The 27,328-nt window shown below is 42.2% G+C and overlaps 1 protein-coding gene and 1 long non-coding RNA gene across 2 annotated transcripts in view; one reads left to right on the forward strand and one right to left on the reverse strand.

Annotated features, from left to right (window-relative positions):
• LOC138751625 (uncharacterized) overlaps positions 1-8,445 on the reverse strand; it is a 24,352-nt gene extending 15,907 nt beyond the window's left edge. The window contains exons 1-2 of the long non-coding RNA XR_011350094.1: positions 7,266-8,445; positions 1,988-2,036 (exon numbers count right to left, since the gene is read on the reverse strand). This is a non-coding gene — a long non-coding RNA (uncharacterized lncRNA). The remainder of the gene's footprint in view (positions 1-1,987; positions 2,037-7,265) is intronic.
• On the forward strand, positions 7,771-14,317 carry tfpt (TCF3 (E2A) fusion partner). Its single transcript, XM_069914152.1, has 5 exons — positions 7,771-8,361; positions 11,142-11,212; positions 12,123-12,192; positions 13,495-13,731; positions 14,000-14,317. The coding sequence occupies exons 1-5, from the start codon at positions 8,137-8,139 to the stop codon at positions 14,114-14,116; spliced, it is 720 nt and encodes a 239-aa protein (XP_069770253.1). The 5' UTR covers positions 7,771-8,136; the 3' UTR covers positions 14,117-14,317.
• Positions 14,318-27,328: the final 13,011 nt, after the last annotated feature.

The raw sequence follows: 27,328 nt of genomic DNA on the forward strand, positions 1-27,328 counted from the left end.
GAAAGGATAGAACTAGTCAATTCCTTGACAAGGGAATAAATTGAAAAGGCCCTGGGTACCCTACAGGCTAATAAATCACCAGGGGAGGATGGATTCCCACCTGAGTTTTACAGACAATTTAAAGAACTATTAATGCCCATGTTAATGGATATTCTGGACCAAGCAGTAGAAACACAGACTTTCCTGGGATCATTCTCAACTATGATTATGAGTATTACCAAAAAAAATGGCCCATTAAAACTTTATCATATAGATCAATATCCCTGTTAAATGCTGATTACAAGATACTATCAAAAGTGTTGGCTAATAGGTTAGAACAATATTTACCAAAATTGATATATTTTGATCAAACAGGATTTGTTAAAGGAAGTGTTACAAGCCCAGAGGACCCCAAAACCCAGCAGCAATAGATATTCACCAAGACAAATTATTAATTGAACAAAAGTTGCTTTTAATTATCTTTAAACATGAAAACAGAATCACACTAACTTATCACTATTGACTTAACTAACCTAACTTAACCCCCTTCTAATTCTAAGCACACATGTATGTAATGTTTGTGTAAGTTCAGAAAAGTTCTTTGATTCACGGTCCAATCTCACTTCTCATTCCTCCAAGTTCACTGGTTGCAGGCAATTCTTATACTGTGCACAGAATTTAACATTTATAAAGTTCACCAGGCTTTGGTGCTTGAAGGATAAATGGTTACCACTCAGGAAGGTTCTTGTCAGTTTTCAGAGAGAGATTGGTTGGTCCAGGACACCCACAACTAATTTAATTCCATCAGCCACTTCAGTGTCTTGCTGACAAAACTTGCCCCTTTAGGGTTCTCCAGATGATAACCTCTTTCTTTCAGGTCACCACAGAGTGCCTTTGTGTTTCTCCTATTTCAAGTGAAACATTAGGCAGCCAGTCGTCTCCTCTTGTATGAACCACAAGGGCTTTTACTAGGATGAGCTAAGCACTCACAACCTATCTTCCAAATGGGGTTTTCCACAAGCTTGCCAGTTCATTCTGTTCCTGTTCCAGTTGCTGCTGCTGACTGTAAAACTGTAGAACTGTTAATTTGTTAATGGTATTATCTCATTTTTGTACATATTTATTTTATAAATATTTTTCTAGTGTTCCTTGTAATTTTTCCATAGATTTAGCTGGGTCTGGATAGGTATAGTAGCACATCATCAGCAAAGAGACTAATTTTATGTTCCTCATGTCTGTCTTTGAAGTCCTTTATTTCAGGTTCCCCTCTTATTATCTCTGCCAGTGGTTCAATTGCTAACATAAAAAGTGCTGGGGATGGGCCATCCCTCTCTACTCAATGTACTCGAGGGGAACACACTAACATCTGATTATTGGTTGTAATTTTAGCTTGTGGTTTATGGTATAAAGTTTTTATCCAGTTTATAAATGTTCTGCCTATGCCAAATTTTTCCAGTTTTAAATAGAAAGGGCCATTCCAAATGGTCAAATGCTTTTTATGTGTCTATAAGACTGTAATACTTGGATTCTGTTCAAATTTTGCCATGTGTATCATATTAAATAATCTTCATAGTCTACTTGAGGAATGTCTTCTGTGACAGTATATAGATTTGTTTTTGGGAGATAAATTGGGGCAGGGTTTTAAGTGTAGGTCACATACAAACACTTTAAAACACATCTTATTTAAAATACTGGAGCTCTGCTAATGCTAGACATGTCAGGACCTCAGAGCCTTTGCAAAAGCTTTGGAGAGTTCCCTAGAGACTTCACTAATGGATTGTTGTTTACAAAAAGGCAGCAGATGAAAGAGCTTTTCGGAGCTGCAGACAGTCTGGAGGGGAACTTGTTGTTCTAAGAGGGTCATGTGGTTGTGAAAGAAGAGAGAGTCAAACAGGTTTTTTCTCTCTGTGAGAGTGAGAGAGAGAGAGGGGACTGTAAAAAGGAAGTACATTTAAATAGAAGACGGATGGAATAAAATATCTTGCAATAGCAATTGACAACAACTTACAAAATCTGTACAAATTAAATTATGTTCCTCTTCTTGGGAAGATAGAGACCTGCAGAAATGGAGAGACATACCAATTACTTCAGTGGGAATGGTTAATTGCGTCAAAATGAAAGTGATGCCAAGACTGCAGTATCTTTTTCAAATGCTGCCTATTTTGTTACCTAAAAACTTCTTTAAACTAAACAATCATATTAGACAATTCCTATGGAATAATAAGGTACCAAGAATTAATCTGGAAAAATTGACATGCGCTGGGAGGAATTAGACTACCAGATTTTTTTTAAAAATACTACAGGGGTACTTAGCTGCACAGGCTAGATTTCTCGCAGCCTTCTTCATTGAAGACAAACTCCCCCCTCCCTTCAAAGGATATATTGAAGACTGCTACACAGAAGGAACTCAGGTCCTTTGAACAATTAAAGCACAAATATGGAGTGGCCAATTGGACCTTCTTGTGTTTTCTCCAGCTTAGAACATTCTTAAGAGAAGGATGGGGACCATCATTGACCCCACCTGGAATGAACAATCTGGATGGGGAATACACCCAAATTTGTAACAAAAATGTACTATGCTCTCCAGAGCTAAAATGCAAAACCAGGATTACAGAGGTCAAGAGAAAGATGGGAGTTGGACTTGGGTGTGGTGACTTCAGAAAGAAGCTGGTCATATTGGTGACATCAATTATAAATGCAAAATATGGATGGGATCAGTATAATTTTTTTACATCAATTATATCTTATTCCCACAGAAAATACAAATCAAAAGCATAAATATGAGAGATGTGTTTCAGATGTGGAACTGAGACAGGAACTTTTTTTACACACACTACATGATCATGTGTGAAGGTGAGGCCATTTTGCCAAGACATCACAGAAAAATTAACCAGGATAATAAGAGTGGCCTTCACGGGTGACCCAGAGCTATATCTACAGGGTAATTTTATGGAATTAAGCACCCAAATTGAATAAATATCAAATCTCATTTATAAAAATAGCACTGACTGTAGCAAAAAAATCTATTGCGATAATTTGGAAATCGAACTCCCCTCCATTTACAGCATGATAGACTGCAAAAATTAACCTATGGGGAAAAAAAAATCACATATCATTTAAAGAATAAACTTAACACTTTTGTAAAGATCTGGCAACCATACCTGGACCACATTGGGGCCCAAATACAGTAATAAAGAAAAAGGACTATAAATGCAACTATTATATATATTTAAATGTGGTTTCCCCTATTTTACTCTATATGTAAAAGATATGTAAGCTCTGATGGTGTACAAATTTATATGTATGAAAGGGGGGGAGGGGAAGCTAGTGAGCGAGGGACTGTTTTGTTTTTGTTCATTGTTGTTTGTAAGAAAAAGTTCAATATATTGTGATATTGAAAATTTTATTATGTATATTTTTGGAAAAAATCAAAAATAAAATATTAAGGTTATAAAACCTAAATTAAAATTAACTGTGTATCAAATTGAGTTTGTACAAGTTGCTTTAGCAATTTACAGGAAATGCATATCAATGCCATATAAGTCAGATATAGATTTAGGTATAGAAAGATGGCATGCGAACTATGTAGCTGTATACCATTAGAGAAGATTTCTTATAATTTACGAATACCATTTGTTTTGGAAAATATGGCGCCCTATTTACAAAATGTGGGTTTGTTGATAAACTCTCTGAATACCTCACTTCTTGGTAACCTCCAAAATTAGACTTTATGATATAAATCCTCTATTCCCTTAGCATTCACCAGTCCCTCTTTCTTTAATTTTCTTTTTCTTTCAAGAGGCTTTGGAGGGAGGGGAGGGAGATTGGGGGGGAGGAGAGGGTTTCTTACATATCACTTGTATAACTTTTTAAAATAATTTTTGAATTTAATGGAATGTAATTATTATTTTAAAATTTGTAAAATAAAATATTCCAAAAAAATCCATCTGCTCATCTCCAGGCATTTCCTATGTCACTTATGGCTGAGATATCCTCCTGTGCTTTCCATAGCATCCTGGTAAGATCTCAGCTGATCTGGGGAATTTATTAATCCTTGTGCACTCTTCAGCATAATGCCTCCTCCTTCATCCTGACATGTCCATAATATCAAATTATCTCTCACTATTGAACACAGAACAGAGAACTTTAAAACACACGCTGTCTGCCTGTTGCTGGCTATGATGCTAATCTAAACTAATTCGATATGCCTGTACATGGTTCATATCCCTCTTTTCAATCTCTTCTTTCATCTGTCTAAATGTCTCTTAACTTTGCTATCATGTTTGCTTCTCCCACATTCTCCGGCAATGTGTCCAACCTCTTACTACTCGCTATGTAAAAATATTGCTGTCCAAATCTCCTTCACACTTTTCCCTCTCACCTTAAACCTACACTATCATATTTGTATTTCCACCCTGACCACCAACCCTATCTAGACCTCTTGTTTTGTATACTTTTTTTTAAAAATTAGGTTATTTCTCAGATTCATTTTCACAGAAAGACAAAATAAACCCAAAGTTTGTCCAACCTCTCCTTATTGCTTCTACTCTCCAATCCAGACAACATTCTAGTGATACTCTTCTGCACCCTCTACAAGGCCTTTGCATCCTTCCTATAGCATGGTGTCCAGAACAAACACAATATTCCACTTGTGGCCTGACTAAAGTTGTAGATAGCTGCAAAGCATCTTAACCCTTTTCCAAGGTAAATACAAATCAGAAGTATTCATTTAAACCTGAAAGGAAGAAAACCATCAGGACACAGCAGGGAGAATATTGACCAATGAAAAGAAAACAATGTTCTACAAAGCAGCCAATGTGAATAATTGACATCCAGCAGGCCAACCACTGGAGATAACTATCAAATCATTCCTCCTACATTCACTTGAAAGTCTTGAACATTTAAACACAAAAACAAAATTCCCAGCACTGATCTCCGTAGTACACTATTTGTGATAGAATTCCAAATAATAAAGCATACTTCCACCATCACCTTCTGCCATGGATCATCAAGTCAATTTGCATCCATTAGCCAGCTCACCTTCTATTAACCAGTCACCCATGTGGTTCATGGTCAAATGCCTATGTGCCACTTTGATAAAAGTCCACTGCCTGGCTTCATCAATCTTTTTTGTTACCATCTCAAAAACTCAGACTAGAGTGAGCCAAACAAATAGGGTGGCAATGAGCCTCCAAATTTCAACCAGTAAGGTTAAAGGATGCTCAGAAGGCCAATCAGTGCCTTACTCAAGCCCATTTAGACTACTTCCCTCTCTCAGTGACCATTTCAAAAACTCAGATGTGGTTGCAAAGTATTTCTCTCACACAAAGCCACACAGATTATTCCTCTAAAAATGTATACAAATTAAATCCATTACAATTTTTTCCAATAATTTTCAGACCATTGACCTAGGCCTCTCTGTTCTAAAGTTTGCATAGCCCTTGTTAAATAAAGAAAAAAATATCACCTAATCTCCAGTGTGTTGGTATATCACATGTGGCTGAAAAATCTGACAGTTCTTCAGCTAACTACTCCTTTACTTCTCATAGAACCTGGAACAGATCTCATCCAACCCTGGGGATTCATTAACACATCTTATTTTCCTCACTGAACCTGCTATTTTCCACATACTTCTCATTGTGCAGAAGACGAGTATTCTTTCATGACCTCACCCGCATCCCATGGCTCCACATATTGTTATGTTCTCTAACAGTCTTTATAATCCTCAAAACATTTATTCCATTCCAGTTGCCTTTATCTACTTTATGATTTCTTTTTTTTCATGATCAAATATTTAATATCATATTATCCAAGGTTCCTCATCTTGCCAACTTTATCTTTCACCCTTATCAGCATGTGTTGGCCCAGAATTCATTAAAATTCTCTCACTTGTCAGATGTTTTCTCTGCAAACATCTGTTCTCATCTTATCGTTATCAGATCCTCTCTTACAGTACTGAATCTCAACATTTAGGACCTCAACTTGAGGACCAAACTTTCAAATCTCGGAGCATGCAGAATTATGGTTATTGTTCCCAAAATATTTCTACATCAACATATCCATCAGGCACCAGTTTCATTTTCTCATATTGACACTAGGTGTTGTATGTGTTTCTACAAAAACCTCTTGTGGAAGTGCACCTTGCACCAAGTCAATCACAGTCAATGAAGCAAAAGTTAAAACTCCCCCTCTTTTGAGAGGAAATTGTGTCCCTCTGATACTGTAAGGAGGGGGAAAAGGAGTCTTAGATAGACAACAAATTAGACCAACAGTTAGGGATAAAGGAGTCAATCAATGGTTGGAGGTCTGGATCTGGTGTTCGAGTTGCTGATGGATTGAACAGGAGTTTGTGTGGTTGCAAAGTCTGAGAACACTGGAGGCAAATCCATGGGCACTCAGGGACTCTGAAGCATCTCTCTTTTGCAAATCTTTTTTTTTCTCTTAAGGAGCACCGGGCAACTCTTTATCTGTCTTACAGCATATTCTGTACTATTACATGACCAACAAAAATGGCAGCAGCAGTGCGAATGCAGGGAGCAGAGACTCAGCACCCCCGCGTGGGGTCCCACTGCCAACGATGCTTTAAACAGCTTGTTAAAGGAGATGACGATATTTTATTTAAAATCCTCCAACCACGGCACCTGTGTTTGGCAGTGGCCTTGAGGAGATGCAGACTCCAGGGAGCGACAGGCTGGCACAAGGCAGAACACCACCCCACCCTCCCCCTCCGCTCGTCGGGAAGAGGATCAGAGGAGACGACCCTAAAGATGGTGATCACAGTGGCAAACCAGCCTGGGGCTCTGCAGCTGAAGGACACACATTGGCTGCGAGATGTTGGCGACTTGAGGTCGAGAGACTTGCGCCAGGCTGCGAGCTGCTGGAAGCTGGCTCATGGGAGCCCAGGATTAAGGAGGATGCTGAGGGCAAGGAGAGCTCCAAAAGAGCCCTGAAGGCCGGAGGTTTGTATCTGGACTCAGATTGCCGATTGAACTGAACTGAAGTCTTGTGCGGATACAGAGGCTGTGGGAGCGGTGGAGGCGAATCCACGGGCACTCAGTGAAACTGATGGGACACTCGGTGACTCTGCGGAGATTCTCCCTTGCTTCTCTTTCTCTGACCGTAAGGGGTGCCGCCGGCAATGCTAATGTCTTCCTTATGAAAGGCAAGTTCGTGTAGCGTCAAGTTTCTTATCTGAGCGGGTGAGCCAAACAATGGAACAAACAATCAGTGAAGTGCAAAACCATACACAGGGAAACCAAGGAGTGACGGGAGCTGAGAACGCTCACCAATGGGTAACCTCCTGCATTCCCACACACCGGCGGCGGCCGCTGCTCGATAGACGCTCCAAGCCCATAAGCACGGTCTCCTCCGCGCACGAAATGGACGTCAGAGCAGCCGCGCCTTTCGATGACGTTCATATTAAAATAAGGAGGCAGCGCTTAGTTGGTTAGCACTGAGCTTTATGTTCTCTGCAAAATGACCTTTGACAGGTTGGGGGGGGTGGGAATTATTGTTTTTAAGCAGCTCATCAAACTTCCCCATCCTCGCCAACTGTACTTTACAATGTTGATATTTTTAATCATGGTTCGGCAACCCGTCGTAGCTGATTGGTTCCTCGTCTTCTTGGGCGACACCTTCTTAATTTAGTGTCGTCATCCAGCCCAGTGATTGTTACGCTTCCTGTCAATCAAAAGGACTAGCCCGAGTCTCTGAGTTTTCTATTCTCTCATTGGATAAATGGAAGTCCCATCTGAGAATGACTGGTTGAAACAAATGTCAATCACTCTCATCCCCTGCCCGCCCATCCCAATCGGCAGTTTGTGCGTGGAGTCCGCTTGGAGAGGAGCCCGGAGCATTTTGGGAGTTAACCTCTCACCCATTTACGGAACCATAGGGCTCAGTTGGATACGTAATGCCATTTATTCCTTCCTTCGCATCTTTCCCTCTTGCCGACAACTTTAGAGTCCAGTCAACATCCTGCAACGAGAGTCAACTTGACACTAAAACTATGGGTGATGCTTACAGGAGAACAAAACCCAGCTAGGCTCAGAGGCTCCGTCCAACAAACTGCATCAAGAAAGCCTTACCTCCAGATCAGATCTGCGAGTACAGAAGAGAAATCCAGTGAAGTGGACCAACAGAAAGCCTGGACAAAAGATGTCTGCAGTTGGTTTTGATGACTTCTCGGGGCCCTGTTCTGAGTTGGCCCTCCCCCCACTCTTCGGTGGCAACATTCTGGAGAGCGAGCTGGAGCAGGAGGTGGAGTTCGCAGAGACAGGGCTGAACGGCAACACCACCGAGGAGGAAGGGGCAGCGAGGCAGCTGGAGCAATACCGAAACAAGTACCACGCGTTACAGCGAAGGTGCAAGGAAATCGAGACGGTAAGTCGATCAGAAGAACCGATTTCACACTCCAGGTGCAAATCCAGGCTCAAGTGGAGGGAAGCACGGATGTTACAATATTGAAGGAGCATCGCATCGCACTGCTGGAGATGTATGAATGCTGGAAAAAAACATCTGTGGAGGGAGAAACAGAGTCAATGTTTCAGACTTGAGATATTTAATTAAAACTAAGAAAACAAATCTATTAACAATTGATCGAAGCAAAAGCAACCAGAGATTTATGGATATTAATGAAATCGAGGGAGATTGAGATGGGGGAGGAAAATCGCAGTGAGGTTTTTTTTTAAAAAATGAGCAGTATAACCATAGATTTCTTATTTCTTTGGCTTGGCTTCGCGGACGAAGATTTATGGAGGGGGTAAATGTCCACGACAGCTGCAGGCTCGTTTGTGGCTGCCAAGTCCGACGCGGGACAGGCAGACACGGTTGCAGGGGAAAATTGGTTGGTTGGGGTTGGGTGTTGGGTTTTTCCTCCTTTGCCTTTTGTCAGTGAGGTGGGCTCTGCGGTCTTCTTCAAAGGAGGTTGCTGCCCGCCGAACTGTGAGGTGCCAAGATGCACGGTTTGAGGCGATATCAGCCCACTGGCGGTGGTCAATGTGGCAGGGACCAAGAGATTTCTTTAGGCAGTCCTTGTACCTTTTCTTTGGTGCACCTCTGTCACGGTGGCCAGTGGAGAGCTCGCCATATAACACGATCTTGGGAAGACGATGGTCCTCCATTCTGGAGACGTGACCTACCCAGCGCAGCTGGATCTTCAGCAGCGTGGACTCGATGATGTCGACCTCTGCCATCTCGAGTACTTCGACGTTAGGGATGAAAGCGCTCCAATGAATGTTGAGGATGGAGCGGAGACAACGCTGGTGGAAGCATTCTAGGAGCCGTAGGTGATGCCGGTAAAGGACCCATGATTCGGAGCCGAACAGGAGTGTGGGTATGACAACGGCTCTGCATACGCTTATCTTTGTGAGGTTTTTCAGTTGGTTGTTTTTCCAGACTCTTTTGTGTAGTCTTCCAAAGGCGCTATTTGCCTTGGTGAGTCTGTTGTCTATCTCATTGTCGATCCTTGCATCTGATGAAATGGTGCAGCCGAGATAGGTAAACTGGTTGACCGTTTTGAGTTTTGTCTGCCCGATGGAGATGTGGGGGTGCTGGTAGTCATGGTGGGGAGCTGGCTGATGGAGGACCTCAGTCCAGGTCATTTGGCGCTTCTAGTCTGTGGGAAACTATTATTCTGCTGAGTCCCATTGACCTGCATCCAGTCCATTCTCTCCCTCCTCCATGTACCTGTCCAAACTTTTCTTAAATGTTAAAGTTGAACCCGCATTCACCACTTCGGCCGGCAGCTTGTTCATTGCTCCCACTACTCTTGATGTGAAGAAATTCTTCCTAATCCCCCCCCCTAAACTTCTCCCTTTTCACTTTTAACCCATGCTCTCTGGTTTGCTCACTGGAAAAAGCGTACTTACGTTTACTCAGTCTATACCCATTGTAATTTTTGTAAACCGCTATCAAATCTCCCCTTATTCTTCTATGCTCAGAGTGAGCAAATTTAAATTCTTGGGAGTCACTATTTTGGAGGATCTTTCTTGGACCAAACATCCTAAAGGCATTGTGAAGAAAGCATGTCAATTCCTCTTCTTCCTCAGGAGATTGCAGAGGTTTGGTATGACATCAGAAACCCTGGCAAATTTCTACAGATGTGTGGTCGAAAGTGTGCTGACGGGCTGCTTCTCAGTCTGGTATGGAGACACCAATACCCTGAGCGTAAAGCCCTGCAAAAGGTAGTGGACACAGGCCAGGACATCACAGGCAAAACCCTCCCCATTCTAGAGAATATCTAAAGGAAATGCTGCCACCGGAGAGCACCCGCAATCATCAAGGATCCACACCACCCAACACACGTTCTGTTCTCGCTGCTGCCATCCAGAAAGAGTTATAGGTGCCACAAGACTCACATCAGAAACAGCTGCTACCCCTCCACCATCAGACTCCTCAACAATAAACTCCATCAAGGACTCATTTAGGATTCTTATTTGTGAACTTTATTGATTTTGTTTTTTAAATGTCTCTCTTTTGCACAGTTGGTTTACATTTGTTATCTGGTTACAATTTTATTTTTACATGTATACTCTGTGCACAGTTTTTTTTTTCACACTACCCACAGAAAAAGGATCTCAAGTTGGTATCTGATGTCACATATGTAGTCTGACAATAAATCTGAATCTAAAGTCCTAACCTGCTTACCTTTCCCTGTTGTAAAAATACAGGGATGCTGGAGGAACTCAGCAGGTCCCCCAGTGTCCATAGGAGGTAAAGATATGTTATTAATGTTTCAGGCCTAATGCTTCAGGCCTTAGACCTTCTTCATACCTTGTTAGTTATATACCTTTACCTCCTATGGTCACTGCGAGACCTGCTGAGTTATCCAGCATTTTAGTGTTTTTACTACAAACACAGCATCTGCAGATGTTCCTGTTTCACTCCAACCTTTCCCTGTAACTCAGACCCAACCATATCCTGGTAAATCTTCCCTGAACTCTTTCAACTTTATTGCTATCTTTCCTATAGTTGGATGAGTAAAACTGCACACAATACTTCAATTTATTCTTGTAAATTTATTAAATTCCATCTGCCATTTTGTAGCACATTTTTTCCAGATGATTCTGATCCCTCTGCAACATCTTAACCAAAATGTACATTGACTGTCTAGTTTGCTAAAATATCAAGGATTTAATTGACATTCATCATTTCTATTTCAGGTAAATGAAAAACTCTTGAACAGATTAAAAAACGTGAGGAAGATAACACAGAGATTAAAGAAGGAGCGAAGGTATCCTGTTCTTGTACTCCATTTGTTGCTTAATGAGACATGGATTGGAGAAAGGGGGAAATTAACTGCGGTTCCTGCTGCCAGTCACTTTCCAGTGACACCGGGGTTATTTTGGAGGATCATTCTTGGACCGAACATACTAAAGGCATTGTGAAAAAAGCATGTCAATGTCTCTTCTTCCTCAGGAGTTTGCAGAGGTTTGGTATGACACCAGAAACTCTGGCAAATTTCTACAGATGTATGATGGAAAGTGTGCTGACTGGCTGCATCATGGTCTGGTATGGAGACACCAATACTCCTGAGCATAAAGCCCTCCAGAAAATAGTGGGCACAGCCTAGGACATTACTGGTAAAGTGCTCCCCACTATCGACAACATCTATAGGGAATGTTGCTGTCAGAGAGCAGAGGAATTAAGGATCCACACCACCCAGCATATGCTCTGTTTCCACTGCTGCCATCAGGATAGAGGTATAGGTGCCATAAGACTCGCACTGCCAGGTTCAGGAACATTTGCTTCCTCTCTCCACCATCAAATTTCTCAACAACAACAAACTCAATCAGGGACTCATTTAAGGACTCATACTTGTGCACTTTATTGATTTATTCTCTCTGTATTGCACAGTTATTGCACAGTCACATTCATTATCTGTTTACATTTCTTTATTTGTTTACATGTATACGCTGTGTACAGTTTTTTTTGCACTACCAATAAGTGGCAATTCTGCCTCACCCACAAGAAATAGAATCTCAGGGTTGTATGTAATGTCATGTATGTACTCTGACAATAAATCTGAAATCAGCCAGGGTTCCTCCCCACCTCATTTCTGAATATTGTCCACTGCTTTTGACGGGGGAAAAAAAATACAACAGTCATGATTGTAATACGCTTGCCTTTCTTCTGCTCACTAGGTTCCTGATGAAATGTTTGGACGCTCATGGTGATTCTTACCGAACGGCCCAGCTGACTATATTGCTCGAGGTAATATTTACTTGCTGCAGTTCAGTACAAAACCTGATAATTAAATATTCCCTCCACAGGCCTCAGTCTCTCTATCTCTGTAAACTTCTTGATCCTCTACACTTTCCATTCCTCCTGTTCGGGCACCTCCATGCTCCTTGTTCCTTCCCTATTTCAGTCACCCATTGAGATCTTTAGGTTCCGCCAGCTCTCGACTTTCTCCTTCTGTCCTGTTATTGATGCTGCATCTTCAGTTGCCTGGATTGCATCAGGTTTTCATCCTCCCTGCTCTGCCCTCCCCTTGTTAATCTTTAAGCCCATAAAGTGGTTACCTTCATGGATCTGTCCTGTTGCTCGTTTAGGAGTTGTTGTTCTCGACCAATGGGAAAGGAATTTTCTCAGTCTCAACTGGCGTTGAGGAAAAAAGGGAGATAAAAGATGGGCTTTTCTGTCAAGTACTTAATCCGAAGAAATGCCCAGTCTTCCAGGAGTGGACGAGATTCATCACTCTTTAACTACTGTACCAACCTTTTCTTGGCATTTTCCTGGATTTTGGCATTACAGCAAGGCCCATCTCCTACTACTGGAGATGGAGGCGAGATGCTTTCTTGAACTGAAGAAGGTGCTGCTGTATGGGGAGGAAGTTCCAGTATTCATTTCCAGTCACAATGAAGGAACAGCTATGTATTCTCGATTCAGAATGCAGTGTGACTGGGAGGAGGCAGTGTAACCCCTGCATTCGCTTCCCTTGTCCTTCTGGGCAGTGCAGATTGAGGGTTTGGGAGGTGCTTTCGGAGTAGCCCAGGCAAGGAACCACAATGTGTTTTGTAGTCATAGCAGCCAGGGTGTAGTAATGGTGGAGGTTGTCAGTCAACTAAGTGGCTTTGACCCAAACGGTGTTGAGGTACTTGAGTGTTATTAGAGCAGCATTCACATGGGCAAGTGGAAAGTATCCCATTACATTCCTGATTTGTAGATGGTGAAAAGGGTAATGTAGACAATGTCGCAGATATTGAGTGCATGGACTAACATCCAAGTGGAGAGTTATCCATTGTTCTGACTTGTGCCTTGTAGGTGGTGGAAAGATGTGAATAATATTGTGGCATATTGGGCAAGTGGTAAGTATTCCATTGCATTTGTGAATGATGAGATGCCAAGAGATGGATCACCTACCACAGAATACCTGGCCTTTGATGGGCTCTTGTAGCCACAGTAGTTGCATAGCTGCTTCGATTGAGTTTCTGGTTAGCAGTGATTCCCAGAAGGGACTTGGCGACGGCCTTATTGGGATTTGGTTAGTGACCAGTGTCTGTGTATGTGCAGGATGAGGGCAGCCGAGGAGGTGAGGAGACCCAGTTGGACACCAATCCTCCGGGAAGTCAGCTTCCAGAGGAAGAGGAAGCCTCAGCAGCCAGACTCAGCTCACAGGGCTCAGATAGTCCCACACCAAGTGAAGGAGGCACTCACAAGAGGAAGAGGGCAAAAGAAGAGAGAGAGAGCCCACCCAGCAAGAGGCATTTGACTTCCTTCTATAAATTCAGCCGTGACCTCACAAAACAGGTAGGGAAGAGCTTGTATCTATTGGGAATGTAAATAGTGGGAGTTAATGGTCCATTGGATCGTGGTATGAGATTGAATGGGTAGGTATTGGGTGCATTGGGATTCTGGACAGTGGGAGGGAATGGAAAGAGATTGGGATTGTGGTCAGTGGGAAGGAATGGGAAGGGATCAAATGCATTGAGATTGTGGATAATGGAAGTGAGTGGGAAGTGAGTCCATTGGGATTAACCATAATTTCTTGTTTATCCTGCTCCCCATCTCCCTGCAGAATTCCAGTGATGAGGAACTGTCACCCCGGGATGGGAACGATTCTCTCTCCCATGCCTGGAACACAGAGACCCCCAAAGGGAAGGTTGTGTACAGAGAATACTCTGAGTTTGATTGAAGCCCTCATTCATGATCTTGAAGATAACAGAAGAAGGTGGCTGGACAGGGACAGAAAATTCGAGACAGGCCAGCTCAAAGATCCTGACACCATCCTCCAACCCAGCCATCATTCCAGAGATCACAGCCTCAGACCCCCAGCTACATGTTTTATATCAATGTCAGCAGGTCCATTTAAATAAAGCAGCAAAGTTTTAATTAAGGATGGTCTTCATTTCAATCATTTTAACCTGAGGGTGGATTGTCATTGTATGTGGGGTTGGTTTTTTATCAAGACCATCACAGTGAGGGGTGTGAAGTGTAACCGAATGTCACACTGAGATGCATCAGAGTGCAACAATGAATGGTATAGGTTTCATCAGAATGTTGCAGTGAGAAGTGCAGTTTATAACTTATGGAAAAGGCTTACAGTGTAACTGATTGTTACAATGAGGAGTGTGAGGTGCAACAGGTACTGTGGTTTTACCGTGATAGATAGGAGTTCAGAGATGGAGATTTCTGGATATTAAGGGAATCAAGGTCAATGGAGATAGGGCTGGAAAATGGCACTGAGATAGATGATCAGCCATTATCTGGATGAATGGGGGAGCAGAGTCAAAGAAGTGAGTGCCCAACTCCAGTTTCTTTTTTTGTATTTAGCACACCACCCTTATTCACCTGAGCTGTTCCAGCACCTCCCAAAGTTGCCACTTCTCCACCCAAAGGACAAGAACAACAGGTACAGTGGAACTCCACCACTTTTCACTCACAAAGCCTCCTGTCTTAGAAATATATCTGCCATTTCTTCATTGTCATTGGTGTTTTTGGTGGGGTGAGGGGGGGGGTCCTTAATCCTTAAATACCCACCTGACAGCACTTTGGACTACCTTCCTCACACAGACACAGGAGGTAGCTTACCACTACCTCCTGAGGATGGTTGGGAATGGGAGGTAATGGTTGGAAATGTAAAAGAAACTCTTTCCCCTACTGTTTTTTAAAAAAAAAAAACCCTCTATGACTGTTGTACAAATGCCCTGACATCTCCAGAGGATTGAGTTAGAATTTCTTTGGCTGATAACAGTTCTGCAGAGAAACACGGAGCAATGGAAAATTTACAGGGCATTGAGGGGTGGAGGAAATGGAAATAGGGATGACAAACAAAGAGGTGGAGAGGGAAGGAGAGTGATGAAAATAGAATGGTAGAGAGAAGCACATGGAGAGTTATTGAGAGAATCATGGGTAGTGAGGAAATAAGGTAGGATGCAGGGAAAAGGAGGAGAGAAAATGGAGGGGAAGTGATGGAGCATCAGGTTCAGAGAAATGGAGGCAGAGAGAATTGGGGAATGATGCAGACTGAAAGACAAGGATTGAAAAACTGAAGGGAAGAAAGACATGAGCTGAAGCAATAGAGTGGGGAAGGTGAGGGAGAAAGGTGAAGAAATAATTCTGAAGGAGTCAGAAAAACATGAGTGGGAGAGGAACTGAGGGTTGAATCAGAGACCAAATGGGAGAAAGCCATAATGCATGAGTGAGAAGGAAGGGTGAAAAGATAGTGTAATGGAGGGAGTATTTAACCAAGAGTGCAAAAAAGACAAGGGGGGAGATAAAGACTTGGAAAAACAAAAAGCAAGGTGGATAGAGAGGGAAAAACATCCATGACTGAGATGAAAAGAGAAAGGAAGATAAAATGAGAGATTCAAAGATCAGCAGACAGAAAGATGGAGAGTCCCCGCTTAATATTTGTCCAGAGAAGAATGGAATGAGTGAGAGATAGAAAAAAGAGACAGATTATGGGTGGGAGCCATAGACTATGTAAGAGATAATGCCAGACCCTGGAAGAGGGAGGAAAATAGAATCAAGAGACAGAAACGGAATAAGAGAAACAGGTTCACAGAGAGAGAGAGAAAAGAAATATACAGTTACTAGATTAATTCAAGTTTGAATCAACAAAAACTTTAGACCATAAAAGAATCAAGGCATATGGAGATAGTGTTAAAGAATTGGACTGAAGTAGAAGATGCTAATGAATGGGGAAACAGGCTCAAAAGACTGTCACCAACTTTTGTTCTCATGTTCATGGTAGAGAGAGATAAAACAGAGGGGAGACCGAGATGCAGCATGTAAGAGAGAAGGATTAAGGTAGAAAGAAAGAGAGAAGCAAGAGGAGAGATGATTGAGGGACATAATGAGAGAGATTAAATGGAGGTAGAGAGAGTGAAGACTCAGACAGAACAGTGAATGATAATGAAAGACAGGAGAATTAAACAACAAAAATCATCAGAAATGTCCTTCAATTAACATGGCTCTCCCTCTACCACCATCTTGGCCCTCACCCACAGATCCTCCATTACCTCTACTACTGCCCTGGCCCCCTCTGCACCCACGCGCAACAAAGGCAGGATTTCCATGTTCCTCACCTACCTCCCCACCAGCCTCCTTGTTCAACATATCCTCCTCTGCCATTTCCACTACCTATTGCATAAGCTCACTGCCAGATACAACCTGACAAAATAGCGTCCTCCAGTCCTTGGTGAAAAATGCACAAACAATACATATGCAAGACAAGTATTCATAGAAACAAACAAATAAATATTGTTTCGTGAATGAGAGCCTCGGAGGGTTAGTGTGAGTAGTTCCTTTGGTCTTTCAGTATTGTCACTGCTCGTGGGTGCTGGCTCTGATCCTCCTGTATGTTTCCCAATGGGAGCAGTGAAAGGTGCTGTGTGCGGGGAAGAAGGGGTTCTCAATTATTTTGTGTGCCCTATTCAGGCATAGATCACTTTGATGATGGGAGGGTGGGAGTCTCCAGTGATCATCTCTGCCTCTGGAGGTGTGTATTGACCTCTGATCTATTTCTCTGCAGAAACCTTACCACACTGATGCCATTGGCTAGGATGCTCTCACTAGAATTCCTGTAGAAGGGTGACATAATGGTGACTGGTAGCCTTGCCCACTTCAGTCTTTTCAGGAAATGCAGTTGTTGTGCCTCCCTGACAAGTGAGATGTGTTCATGATAAGTCGCTAGTTAAGTGAACTCCAAGGAACTTGGTGCTCTCCACTACAGTTAATGATATGTAATGGAGGGTGGTCTTACCTGGACCTCCTGAAGACAACAATAACGTTGAGACTCAGTTTATTACTCTCGCACCATACCATGAGATTTTCCACCTCTACAGTGTGACTTGTCATTGTTGCTGATGAGGCCTACCAAACAAGATAAAGTAAACCAGTGGTGTATCAAGGTAAAATAGTGCTCCATCCCCTCAGTTTTTGAAAAAAAAATGCACATAAAGTTGTCAACTGGGAGGTTTTCATGCACATTTGAGCTAATTTTGAAGATCGGCTATGTGTGTATTGAGCACATTCTCAGAGGTCATGAATTCCTGTTCCCTAAATCAACACTTCCTCACAGCCAGGTTCATTGTTGTAGGGTTAGAAGTGGGATGGCCAAAAGGTTTTTTAAAAATGGGGAGAAGCAGTCCCTCTCACCCTCCTCTGTTTACTCTGTGCCTGCCATGCAATTAGACTTGTTTGTTTGAGAAACCAGCATGTTGAATATACAGTATGCTGACACGCAGCCTCTCCAGACCCCAGCACTGGAGTGCTCTGTCTAGAGAACTGCAAATGCATTGCTGTTAACTGCCATTGCACCAGCAGTGACTGAATGCCACCCCTCCTGCATCCAAGGCCAGGCCAATTGGCCTGACTGGAGCCAAGAAGGGCAGTATGTATCTGAACTTCCTTTCTCATCCTGGAATGGCTTCAGTGGGGAACAGAACATGCAAGTGGGGAGTTGAGGGGTTAGACAGAGTAAATGTTGATAGCCTTTGTCCACTGAGAGTAGGTGAGATACAAACCAGAGGACATGAGTCAAGGGTGAAAGTGTCGCTGTAAGAAGGAAACGGGAACAACAGTACATGCAATTTGGGCATGTAAGAAAGTGGAAAAGTTTTGGGAAGATCTAAATCAGGTATTAAATAAAATAACAAAAAATAACATACCAAAAAATCCAGAGATCTTTCTTCTAAGTAATATAAGAAGTAAAGAACTTGGCATCGATTTGGATGAAGCACAAAAAAAGATTTATTATGATAGTCTTAGCTGTAGCAAAAAAATGTATAATGTCAATCTGGAAATCAGAGCCTGAGAATACAGCAATGGTATATAGAAATGAATAAATATATTCCATTGAAAAAAAATAACATATAATTTAAGAAATAACATCACAGTATTCGAACAAATTTGGGAACAACAACAGAGAGGGCCTACAGCGGACCTCCACCCCCTAAAATGACAGAATAAGAAGAAGACGAAATGAACTGACCCAGTGTGTAAAAGTAGATGACACAATTTTCTTGTTTATTTTCATTGTGTGATGAGATTGTTTAATGGGTTTATTGTATTGTATATGTTGAACGTTTAGTGGGTGGGGAGGGGGGTGGGAAGGAGGGGGAAAAAGGGGAGAAAATGACACTGTGTATTTTGATTAATATGGTTCATAGTGTGAAAAATTTTTAAAAATTAAAAAAGGGTGAAAGTGGAAAGCTTTAGGGGAACTTTTTCACACAGAATGGTGGAAGTGTGGAACAAGCTGCCAGCTGAAGTGATGAATGCAGACTTAATTTTTAAGAAGAATTTGGACAGGTACGTGGATTGGGGAGGTGTGGTGCAGGTCATTGGGACTAGGTAGAGTAATAGTGCAGCATAGACTAGAAGGGCTGAATGACCTGTTTCTGTTGCAATTCCCTGCTTACTTCATTAAAACTCCGACTCTCCCTTTGATTTGCAAGAATCCCCCGCAGGTCATGGATGACACATTGGACAAATCAGGTGTGGATTTTTTTAAACCATCTCCATGTACATAATCTCTCTCCTTGCACTTTGTGGGATTCAAATCTAAATGTTGCTCCCAATTCAGGGTGAAATAAAGTCTAACATGTGATTGTTCAGAGGGTCGCCAGTGCCCCCTCTGAAGTTGGGTTCACCTAATGGTAGCGCCAGCCCTGGGTGCTGTGCTGGAACCTTGCCAGGCTGGCATCTCATCAGGCTGCTTCAGGGGCATTCTGGTACCTCGCTCAATATGGGATTAATGGGCAAAATGGCTGTCTTCCTTACCCAAAATCGCACAGAGCTGGAACCACTCTGCTGGCACTAGCAGAACCATTTCAGATGCATTGGGGATTATGGGTAAGGAAGACAGCTATTTTGTCCATTGAGTGAGGTGCCGGAGTGGCACTGAAGCAGCCTGATGAGATGTCAGCCCGGAGTGGCCCGGTGAGGTGTCAGAGTGGTGTTCTGGGGCACTTGTGAGCCCCGGCAGCACAGCACCCCTGGGACGAAAATTCATTATTGGGGCTAGGAACTCTGATATTGGGCGGGCAAGGTGAGGACAGTGTACTCATATTTGATTCATGGCCCAACATTACAGAAGCATCATTAGCTATTCACTTGTTTATTTCTTGTGTCCAAACTATAAAATGAGTGAATCATGGGGACTAGAGGGGTATGGACCGGGTGCTGGTCAGTGGGACTAGGAGGGTGGGGATTTGCTATGGCATGGACTAGTAGGGCCGAACTGGCCTGTTCTGTGCTGTAAGTGGTTATATGGTTATCTATGGTAGACAGATCTTGTGCCTTATCCATGAAGCTCTTGTTACTATTTTAATTCAAAGCCAACCCTCTCACCTGTGCCTTAATTTCAATTGCAAGTAATTTCCACAAGGTGTCCTTCTGTCAACATGAGTTTGATGGGTGATCAGGCAGCACTATTTCATGTAATGTTAGTTTCAATATCATCTTTGATTTTTGGCAATTCAAGTTACTTTCTGGCTTGAGGATTTGATTTTTTTTTATGTCAAATTGTACTTATTCTGTCAGAGAAATTATTCTTCCATTGAAGATGATGACTGTTCTTGAACAGTTGTATGCTGAATGAAAGATTGTAGTGTTGCCTTTTGGATATGACAGTGAACTGAGGCCACAGGGGATCACATGAGATCATAAAATATTTATTGTCAATCTTTCAAATAAACTGGGAAATTGATATCCATAATGTAGCTAATCTGTTCATTTTTTTTTATTGCTGACTGTGGAAGATATATTCATGGTTTGTAAAATTTCTAACAGCAGTAAATGCACTTAGAAATATTCAATTAACTATAAAACCATTGAAGATTACCTGGAGCCATGATAGGCACAATGTGAGTGCAAGGTTGATCCTTGAAATGTAAGTCAACATCCCTGAGTACTATTGTAATAAATTAAATCTGCTGTTGTTTCTAATAAGGAAACATGTAGTATTCACCTTCAATAGGATCTATGAGGGCATTTTTGATATCTATGATTACATTGACTGTAAATTGAAATAGCAAGCTTGGCAGGGATGCAATTTCCTCAGTAACATGAAAATTTTAAGCTTGCAATACGTCTGAGCTTAGACATCTTGTCAGGAACTTAAACCATAGTAGAACCATAGAATAATACAGCACAGAAACAGGTCATTCAGCCCTTCTAGTCTATGCTGCACTATTGTTCTACCTAGTCCCAATGACCTGCACCACACCTATAGCACTCCATACCTCCCCAATCCATGTACCTGTCCAAATTCTTCTTAAAAATTAAAAGAGTCTGCATTCATCACTTCAGCTGGCAGCTTGTTCCACACTCCCACCATTCTGTGTGAAGAAGTTCCCCTAAAACTTTCCACTTTCACCCATGTCCTCTGGTTTGTATCTCACCTACTCTAATTGGACAAAGGCTATCAACATTTACTCTGTCTAGACCCCTCAATTTTAAATACCTCTATCAAATCTCCCCTCATTCTTCTACTCTCCAGGGAATAAAGTCCTATCCTGTTGAATCTTTCCCTGTAACTCAGTTCTTGAAGTCCTGGCAACATCCTAGTAAATCTTCACTGCATTCTTTCAATCTCATTGATATCGTTCTATGACCAAAACTGCACACAGTACTCCAAATTTGGCCTCATTAATGTACAATTTTACCATAACATCCCAACTTGTATACTCAATACTTTGATTTATGAAGGCCAATATGCCAAAAAAAAAACCTCTCTTTATAACCTTATCTGCCTGAGACACCACTTTCAGGGAATTACATATCTGTATTCCGAGATCCCTCTGTTCAACCTCATTCCTGAGGGCCCTACTATTTACTGTGTATGTCCTTTCTTGGTTTGTCCTTCCAAAATGCAACACCTCACACTTGACTGTATTAAATTCCATCTGCCATTTTTCAGCCCATTCTACCAGCTGGTCCAGATCCCTCTGCAAGCTTTGAAAACCTTTGCTGTCCTCAAAACCTCCATTCTTAGTGTCATCTGCAAACTTGCTGATTCAATTTACCACATTATCATCCAGATCATTGATATAGATGACAAACAACAATGGTCCCAGCACTGATCCATGAGGCACACCACTAGTCTCTCAAAACTAAAGCTCCTTATGGCTGTTTACTTTGCCTTTAATCCTCTCAAAATTTCCCCTTTTAAGGTCTTCCACTTACTTCGCACATCCTTTCTAGAAAACTTATCCCAATCCATGTATTCTTGCTCCTTTCTCATTTCCTCAAAATTGGCCTTTCTCCTATTTAGAATTTCAGCCTGAGGCCCAGATCTATCCTTCTACATAATTAAAAGAAGCTACTTCCCATCTTAACTTGCATTATCTCAAATTTGGACTCTGTTTATCAATCAAGGTAGAGAGAGTGCAGAGAAGATCTATGAAAATGTTATGTGGGTTTCAGAATCTAGATTACAAAGAAAGATTGAGCAAATTAGGTCTTTATGGAGCGTAGAAAGCTGAGAGGTATTTAAGATTATGAAGGGATAGATAGAGTTGATGTGGATAGGCTTTTTCTATTGAGAGGAGGAGAGATTGAAACAAGAGGTCATGAGTTTTATTTTTCTTTGGCTTGGCTTCGCGGACGAAGATTTATGGAGGGGGTAAAAGTCCACGTCAGCTGCAGGCTCATTTGTGGCTGACAAGTCCGATGCGGGACAGGCAGACACGGTTGCAGTGGCTGCAGGGGAAAATTGGTTGGTTGGGGTTGGGTATTGGGTTTTTCCTCCTTTGCCTTTTGTCAGTGAGGTGGGCTCTGCGGTCTTCTTCAAAGGAGGTTGCTGCCCGCCAAACTGTGAGGCGCCAAGATGCACGGTTTGAGGCGATATCAGCCCACTGGTGGTGGTCAATGTGGCAGGCACCAAGAGATTTCTTTAGGTAGTCCTTGTACCTTTTCTTTGGTGCACCTCTGTCACGGTGGCCAGTGGAGAGCTCGCCATATAACACGATCTTGGGAAGGCGATGGTCCTCCATTCTGGAGACGTGAGCCACCCAGCGCAGCTGGATCTTCAGCAGCGTGGACTCGATGCTGTCGACCTCTGCCATCTCGAGTACTTCGACGTTAGGGATGAAAGCGCTCCAATGGATGTTGAGGATGGAGCGGAGACAACGCTGGTGGAAGCGTTCTAGGAGCCGTAGGTGATGCCGGTAGAGGACCCATGATTCGGAGCCGAGCAGGAGTGTGGGTATGTCAACGGCTCTGTATACGCTTATCTTTGTGAGGTTTTTCAGTTGGTTGTTTTTCCAGACTCTTTTGTGTAGTCTTCCAAAGGCGCTATTTGCCTTGGCGAGTCTGTTGTCTATCTCATTGTCGATCCTTGCATCTGATGAAATGGTGCAGCCGAGATAGGTAAACTGGTTGACCGTTTTGAGTTTTGTGTGCCCGATGGAGATGTGGGGGGGCTGGTAGTCATGGTGGGGAGCTGGCTGATGGAGGACCTCAGTTTTCTTCAGGCTGACTTCCAGGCCAAACACTTTGGCAGTTTCCGCAAAGCAGGATGTCAAGCGCTGAAGAGCTGGCTCTGAATGGGCAACTAAAGCGGCATCGTCTGCAAAGAGTAGTTCACGGACAAGTTTCTCTTGTGTCTTGGTGTGAGCTTGCAGGCGCCTCAGATTGAAGAGACTGCCATCCGTGCGGTACCGGATGTAAACATCGTCTTCATTGTTGGGGTCTTTCATGGCTTGGTTCAGCATCATGCTGAAGAAGATTGAAAAGAGGGTTGGTGCGAGAACACAGCCTTGCTTCACACCATTGTTAATGGAGCCTTACGAACTCCTGATCTTGGAGACATGTATGAGAAAGTGGTTGCACTATGTACCCAGTGTTATCTACCTTTTTTTTGGAACTGCTAGAAAAATGTATTAACAAGGTGAAAGCAGGTGAAAATGGTATATGACCAATTTATTAAAAAATAATAAAAAACAAACATCCTGGAGTGGTGTAAGAGGGAATGAAAGAATCATGATCTTCATTCAGTGCAAGTTCAGAAACCTAATGGAAAAGTGAGGTGCTCCCTGTCAAGCTTATACAGAGCTTCATTAACACACGATAATTGGTTGAAATCAAAGTGGGAAACTGAGAACCTAAATGACAAGCAACAAAAAACTCACAGTTAGATGTCCACAAAGTGATTATCCAATCACATTGTTCTCTTTAATATACAAAAGACATGTCATAAAAAAGTATAGTACAGAATATCAGATTCAAAGTATATACCCAAAATATTTAAATGGTGAAATATGATCAGTCTTGTTAGAATGTTGATCAAAACTGACTATTCAACACTTCTGATACAAATAAGAATTTACAAGATGGGGAGTTTGGGCAAGAACCATTTAGATAGTATTCCCTTATATTCCTTTTGCTTCATACAGATGTATCTTGCTCATGTGGTAATAATTTCATTTCCATGATGACTTCACCCAACAGAGAGAAATTACAACGTATAGAGAGCCAGCTATGTTATCTGTCTTGCTCAAGTGACAGTGAATATGATTTTATGTGAAACAAGTTCTCCCTTTTTTTTTAATGTGAAATTAGTTATCCATTTGCCAATCATTTCCTGCCTATATGGTCCCACGTCATACTTGCCAACCTCTATCCAATGTCATTTGCACTGCTTTCTACTGGAAATCTTTACCATTCCCTCTCAGTCCAGATTTCAGATTTATTGTCATTATATGACATCACATATAACCCTGAGATTCCTTTCTCCTGAGGGCACAGAAGAATTACCGTTAATTGGTGGTACAAAAATAAACTGCATACAGCATACACATGTAAACTGTAAACAGATAACGAATGTAAACAAAGTGTACAATACAGAGAGAACAAAAGAAAATCAATGAAGTGCACAGTAAGAGTCCTTAAATGAGCCCCTGATTGAGTTTCTTGTTGATGAGTCTGATGGAGGAGGTGTAGCAAATGTTCCTGAAATGAGACTTGTGGCATCTATACCTCTTTCCTGATGGTAGCAGCGAGAACAGAGCGTATGCTGGGTGGTGTGGGTCTTTGATCATTGCTGGTGCCCTCTGACAACAGTGTTCGATGTAGATGTACTCAATTGTGGGGGGAAGTGGGATGGTTGCCTGTGATGTCCTGGCCTGTGTCCACTATCTTTTGGAGGGTTTTATGCTCAGGGGTATTGGTGATTCCATACCAGATCATGATGCAGCCGGTCAGCACAGTTGCCACCACACATCTCTGGAAATTTGCCAGGGTTTCTGGTGTCATACCAAACCTTTGCAAACTCCTGAGGAAGTCAAGGCACTGACCTGCTTTCTTCACGATGCCATTAGTGTGTGGGTCCAGGAAAGATGGTGACTACCAAGAACCTAAATTTACTCACTCTCTCCACCTCTGATCCCTGGATCACTCACTGGATTGTATACCTCTGGCTTTCCCTTCCTAAAGTCAACAATCAACAACAAAAGTCAACCTCATTCCTGAGGGCCCTACTATTTACTGTGTATGTCCTTCCTAAAGTCAACAATCAACAACAATGTTGGTGTTGGTGCAGCATTCAGCCAAGTTTTCAATCTCCATTCTGTATGCTGATTCATCCCCATCCTTTATACAACCCACTACTGTGGTATTGGCGTACCAAGCCACACAGTCATAGTTGTAAAATGAGTAGAGCAGGGGCTAAGAACGCAGCCCTGTGGTGCTCTGGTACTGATGGATATTGTGAAGGAGATGTTCTTACCAGTCTTCACCGATTGTGGTCTGGAGATGAGGAAATCCATGATCCAATTCCACAGTAGGGTGTTAACTCCCAGATCTTGGATTTTGCTGATCAGTTTAGTGGGGTGATGGTGATGACTGCTGAACTTTAGTCGATAAAGAGCATCCTGATGTATGCATCTTTGATGTCCAGGTGTTCCAGGGCTTTTCGTAGAGCCAATGAGAAGTTCTGATGTAAGGTCTTAAATGGAAACTGAGTTGCATCTTTTGCTGACACAAATACTGCTTGATCCATTGACTTTTTCCAGCTTTAGATCTTTGTTCTAGATTTCAGAATCTACAGTCTATTTTATATTCTTTCTCTACCAATCTTGATTTATTCCCTCAGACTTGCTGAATCTGGGAGGGAGTCACGTGATGGAGTAGTGGCCGGACGGTGAACTCCAGCCCTCTCCAGAAAAGTCGGGAAAAACAAAGGAAAACACAAAGGCACAGAAATAAAAGTTACAGAAAAGTGAGGATAAAGGTGGAAAGAAGATGGCGACAAAAAAAGAAAAATCGAAAGCAACGGTAAGAAGAGAGGAAGAGAAGACAAAGGAGGAAAAAGGTGAAGGCCTTACCTGTCCGAAGAGGCCCGCTGCGGAGAGAGAAACCCGCTCCCTCAGGTCGGTAAATAATGGACTACAAAAATGGCTCGCAGAGCCGAGTAAAAGTGCGCAACCGCGCATGCGCGAAGTATCGCGCATGCGCGATGCGAGTGAAAAAAAACACACCGACGGGAGGGGGGACCAGCTGGGGAGTCGATCTCCACAGCCGGCAACGACAGCTGCAGAACACCTGCAGCAAGAAGAGACCACAGAAGACAATGGAAACAAGAAAGAAGAGGAGGAAAGGGCATCAAAGAAACAACAGATGGCCAACCCAGAGGAAGAAGAAGAGGAAGAGTACAGGGAAATAGAAGAAGAAAAGAAAGGCAAGGTAAAGGATATACTTGCTCTTATTAAAGGATACATGGAGTCATTTAAAGAATGGCAAACACAGGAATTTAAGGATTTAAGAAAAAGAATAAACAACACAGAAGAGAAAATAAATAAAATGGAGATGACCTTAACAGAAATGGGAAAGAAAATGGACAAGATGGAAGAGCGGGCAGTAGCAGCAGAAATGGAGGTAGAAGACTTAAAAAAGAAATTGGAGAAATCTAATAAAAAAACTAAAGAGACACAAGAACTACTAGCTCAAAAAATAGATACAATGGAAAACCATAACAGAAGAAATAACATAAAGATAGTGGGCCTTAAGGAAGATGAAGAAGGCAAGAATATGAGGGAGTTTATAAAAGAGTGGATCCCTAAGACCCTAGGATGTCCAGAACTACAGCAAGAAATGGAAATAGAAAGGGCACATAGAGTATTGGCCTCTAAACCACAACCACAACAAAAACCAAGATCTATTGTAGTAAAATTCCTAAGATATACTACAAGAGAAAAGGTACTGGAGAAGACAATGGAAAAAGTAAGAGAGGGCAACAAACCACTGGAGTATAAAGGGCAAAAAATCTTCATTTATCCAGATATAAGTTTTGAACTCCTAAAGAAGAGAAAAGAGTTCAATACAGCAAAGGCGATTTTATGGAAGAAAGGGTATAAATTTATACTAAAGCATCCAGCGGTTTTGAAAATATTTATTCCAGGACAACAAAACAGACTATTCTCGGATCCAGAAGAAGCACGAAAATTTGCAGAACAATTACAAAAATAGACTGAGGGAGGAAGACGGGTAATGAGAGTTAAAATGATCACGATTGATATGTATGTGGGTAAAGACAAAAATAGACTGAGGGATGAAGACGGGTAATGAGAGTAAAAATGATCACGATTGATATGTATGCGGGTAAAGAGGTATAAGAGTGAATAGAGACAATGAGCATACATGAATATATCTGTACTTAGAGGAAAATATAGATAGTATAGACAAGAATTAATAAGGGAAGGTAATGGAATAGAGAGAATAAGGAGGGAATTAAAAGAGTGACCTTTGTGACATATGAAAAGTGAAATCTTTTCTGGGGGAGGCGGGGTGGGGGGAAATAGCGGTCACTGCAAAATCAGTTGACGCTTGCGAGTGGATTTGCAAATCCAAATGGAGAGGGGAGATGTGGTTGTCCGACAAGGGATAAAGGACAACTCAGGAG

The sequence above is a fragment of the Narcine bancroftii genome, chromosome 1 (assembly GCF_036971445.1).
Source record: "Narcine bancroftii isolate sNarBan1 chromosome 1, sNarBan1.hap1, whole genome shotgun sequence".
NCBI classification, from domain to species: Eukaryota; Metazoa; Chordata; class Chondrichthyes; order Torpediniformes; family Narcinidae; genus Narcine; species Narcine bancroftii.